The sequence below is a fragment of the Propithecus coquereli genome, unplaced genomic scaffold (assembly GCF_000956105.1).
Source record: "Propithecus coquereli isolate 6110/MARCELLA unplaced genomic scaffold, Pcoq_1.0 Scaffold38, whole genome shotgun sequence".
Classification (NCBI taxonomy): domain Eukaryota; kingdom Metazoa; phylum Chordata; class Mammalia; order Primates; family Indriidae; genus Propithecus; species Propithecus coquereli.
In genome coordinates this window covers 4,643,607-4,648,065 of record NW_012149507.1, presented here as the reverse complement: position 1 = coordinate 4,648,065, position 4,459 = coordinate 4,643,607, and the positions used below count along the sequence as shown (strand labels likewise).

General features: G+C 42.2%; 1 protein-coding gene across 1 annotated transcript in view; it reads left to right on the top strand.

Annotated features, from left to right (window-relative positions):
- Positions 1-279: 279 nt before the first annotated feature.
- Positions 280-4,459, top strand: part of SMCHD1 (structural maintenance of chromosomes flexible hinge domain containing 1) — a 175,263-nt gene continuing 171,083 nt past the window's right edge. The window contains exon 1 of the mRNA XM_012652077.1: positions 280-496. Coding sequence (XP_012507531.1) covers positions 280-496 — 217 coding nt within the window. The remainder of the gene's footprint in view (positions 497-4,459) is intronic.

Sequence of the window (4,459 nt, the reverse complement as noted above, 5' to 3'; positions counted from 1 at the left end):
CGCGCCGCGCGTCCCTTTTCTTCGGTAGTGGCGGGCCGCGGAAGTGACGTGGTGCACGGACAGGATCGCGTTTGAATCGGTTCCCGGGTGATCATCGCGCCTGCAGCTCCCGTGCCGCCGCCGCCTCTGCCGCCGCCGCCGCGGGGGAGGAGCTGTCTTGCGCCGGCCGAGGCCTCGAGCCGCCTCGGGGGCTGGAGCTGAAGGCGCTGCCTGGAGCCCGCACCTTTGCCTTGAGCGCGGCGGCGGCCGGCGCCGCTGTCTTTTCTCTTTTCCCCCAATATGGCAGCGGCGGGCGGCGGCGGGCCCGGCGGGCCCTCTGAGGGGACAGGGGACGATGGCGGAGGTGTCGGCTCCAGGACAGTGTACTTATTTGACCGGCGCGAGAAGGAGTCCGAGCTCGGTGACCGGACGCTGCAGGTTGGGGAGCGCTCGGACTACGCGGGATTCCGCGCCGCAGTGTGTCAGGTACACGAACGGGCGAAGGAGGGATGCGCGCGTAGAGCCGGGGGTGGGAGGGTGACGAGAAACCCAAGTTGCTCACCGAGAGCAATAAACCTGTCACCGGCCCTGGTCTTGTGGCCTTGGCTTCTCTCTCCCGGGTGGCCGCCATGCCCGTGACCGGGCGGCTGGACGCTTCGGGCTGGCCCGGGCCCGGGCCTCGGAGTGCGGAGCCGGCTTCTCCGTGGGCCTCTCTCTGCCCCCCGTCCTTTTACCGGACCCTCCGACCCTGGCCGGAGTCGGAGACCTCGGGGTTAGTTGGCTCTTGGCGAGCTCAGCGCGATTGCGGCCCTACAGTTCATCTTCTGTGGGGAACGCCGCTGGTATTTAGTTTGTAACTTTTATAAAAAAGGAGCGGACGGAGTTATACCCTGGGGCTCTGTTGTGTTTCGACGGTGAGAAGTTGTGAAATTCCTGGAGTCTGTTTACTCAGGGTCACTGAATGATGCGGTAATTACCCGGGGTGTCCCGTCAAGAAGGTTTGCGAGGTCCGCCCTGGCGTGGTCCTTCTGCGCGGAAACACTTGTCCAAGTGAGTTGGTTTCTCAGGTGGAGCTGCCCTTCTGGTTTTCTGAGCCCCAACCCTTGGGAGTCCTGAACGAACTCAGAGGGTGTTCATGGAAAACCAAAGAACGTACATACCCACTGTATTAGTTCGCTTTAAAAATGAATGACTATGTAGGAAAACCTGCTTTAACCTGTGAAGCACTTTATAGAGAGGAGGTGATGTTATTGCCTAAGCTTTGAAGAAGGACTGTTGTCGTGCCCTGAATTAACCACATGAGGTACTTTTTAAGCTGTAAAGAACCCTTACCTTCCAAGGAAAAAGAACTTTGAAGCAGTTTTTTGCCTTGAGTAGGCTGATAGGTTTAGAAGTATTCTGGAGACATAACTGCTGAAATTAAGATCCGTAGGATAAAAACAATTTGGGAGCAAGGACTTCGTTTTGTTCACAGCTGTAGTCCCAGTGTCTAAAACTGTCCTGGCGTGTTGTAAATGCCCAGATTAGAATGGATAAATGAATGAAGACAAAAACTTATCAAGTCTGAATTTCATTCTGTGCCTGGGTGGATGTAGTAGCTTCCCATAGTGTTTGAAAGTGAATGAATGCTCATCTTTTTTTGTTGAATATTCTGTGTTCAGAACCATGCCACAAAAGGGAAACTCTTTGTTTATTATTTTTATTGTAAAAATATCAACGCATTAAAGGAAATGTGGAACCAGAGGGAAAAAGTAAACCTTTTACTCACTGTAAAACTTACTACTATAACCCTCTGTTTAGCACTTGGGGTTATGATGTCTTTGCAGCCTTCCCTCAACCTCCCACCTTTTTTTTATAGCTATAATACATGTTTTTTTCACTTAATGTTGTCAGAAGTGTCTATTTTGATGCTGAGGTCTTCATAATCAAAACTTGAAATGGTCGATTTCATATCACTGTTTACATAACCAAATCTCTCTTTTGTTAACATTTACTTTGTTTTTGTGATTTTAAGTAATGCTGTGATAAACGTCTTTGAATACATAGCCTTTTATGTCTTTATTATTGTTTCTTTAGTTTGAAATCATAGAAGTGAAATGCCTGAATCCAAGATCAGGAACATCACTAATGCTCCCGATACGTATTTTTAAATTGCTTTTCAAAAAGGTTGTGTTAATTTATTGTCTTTCTAGAAATACACTATTTCCTTCTCCCTTTTCCCCTGTGAGATGTCTCAGTAACTGTCAGATAGATAAGGGAAGTATTATTGGCTTTTATTACAGAAGTAGAAACTTATTCGTAGAGATGGTAACTTATCTAAGATAGTAAAATTGAAATTAATAGTATTCAAACCCAGAACCCATGTTCATTCTGTACCACTCTGCCTCAAACGAAGTTCTTTGCTGTAGAGAAAAGATGTGTTTATTCCTTCCTTCAATATTTCAACTTGAAAACCAAGGAAAATATTTCCTTTGACTAATCTTTTCCTCCTTCCTTTCACTTTATCCTGCTAGAACAGACAAAGGTTAAATTTGATTAGAAATAAGAGAAAACTAGTAAGAAAAAAAAGAAGACTAGCTTTTATTTTTTTAAAGAATCTACCCTTTTAAGTATTATTAGATTATGCTGAAGATCCCATAACCTTGTCTCCATTACACACATGAAGAACCAAATTAAGTTACTGAATTAAGTCCAAGATTATACAGTTAACAAGTGGCGAAACTGGGATTGGAATCTAGGTCAATTTAATTTCAAAGCTGTATTTAAAAAAAAAACTACCCCCTGACTGTATATTAATACCTTCATTTTCCTCCTTTGAAGAGGAGGCAAAATAATACATTAAATTAAGGTTTTTATTAAAACATAAATTAACCCATTAAATGTTTGTAGTGCCAGAGAGTATTATGGATCCTAAATTGTTGTTTGAGGAAACCTCACCTTGTGGAAAAGGGAGGCAGTCACAAGAGGGAGAAAGAGGAAAGGGTAGCTGGAAGAAGCCCTTAGACAGCCTGCTGATAAGCACCTGTTGACTCACCTGAGCCCTGTGGCCTTGCAGAATCCAAGATTAAGAAAATGACTCATTTGCTTAGTTTTTAAATATGCCCAAATACTAAGTCCTATGTATATGTACCTCCTACTCCCACCCCCCACTTTTGAGAAATTTATCTATTTTTTCCTTTGTGTGGTTCTACTGTATACCTTATTACCCTACCATGGCACTTGTTATACCATTGATTATTGGTTTTGTCCCAAAAATCTTACTATAGAAATCAGTGAGCAAAATTTGAAGTTTATGTTAAAATACAGAACACCTAGAATAGCCACAAAACAAAAAACTTTGAAAAAGAGCAACATCAGAGAGAAACTAGCTGATTTCAAGACTTATTATAAAGCTATAGTAGTCAAGACAGTACCAATTGATGTAAATATAGATACATAGGTAAATGCTGCAGAATAAAAAGACCAGAAATAGACCTGGACATGTAGGGCCAATTGATTTTCATTTTAAAATGTTAAGAATTTTTAAATTTTAATTGACAAGTAAAAATTGTAAGTATTTGTGGTATACAACATGATGTTATATGTATTTATAGTAGAATGGCTAAATCAAGCTATTTAACATATGCATTAACTCACGTACTTATTTTTTGTAGTGAGAACATTTAAAATCTCTCAGCAATTTTCAAATATATGTTATATTGTTGTTATAGGTACCATGATCTACAACAGATGTATTGAACTTATTCCTCCTAACTGAAATTTTGTGTCCTCTGAACATTTCCCTCCTCCCTGCAAACACCATTTTACTGTTTCTATGAGTTCAACTTTTTTACATTCACTCTACATGTGAGACCATGTGGTATTTGTCTTTCTGTGCCTGCCATGTTTCACTTTTGACATAGTGTCCTCCAAGCTCATCTATGATGCCACAAAGGACAGAATTTTGTTTTTTATTATAGCTAAATAGTATGTCATAGCATACCACATTTTCTTTATCCATTCATTGTTGATGTACACTTAGGTTGATTCCATATGTTGGCTGTTGTGAATAATGTTGCACTGAACATGGGAGTGTACATATCTCTGATTTCATTTCCTTTGGATATACGAGGTCTGTCTGGAAAGTAGTCAGCCATTGTTAATATAACCAGATGGTCGGGAATCTGTTGAAAGTGATCCACGTTCTGGAAGGCCTGCAACGGGCAGAATACCTGAGAATGTTGAACATGTACGGGTTAGGTTAAGAGACTCTGGGAGAACTGTGTGAGGTCCCAAGGTGCCTATTTTGAAGGGGACTGAGATGTCATTGTCCTATGTACAGTGTTTCTTGTATCTTGTATCTTCTTCAATAAATGTCTCTATTTTTCATATTACGTGGCCGGATACTTTCCAGACAGACTTAGTATACCCAGTAGTGAGATTGCTGGCTCATATGATATTCCTATTTTTAGTTTTTTGAGGAACTTCCATACTGTTTTCC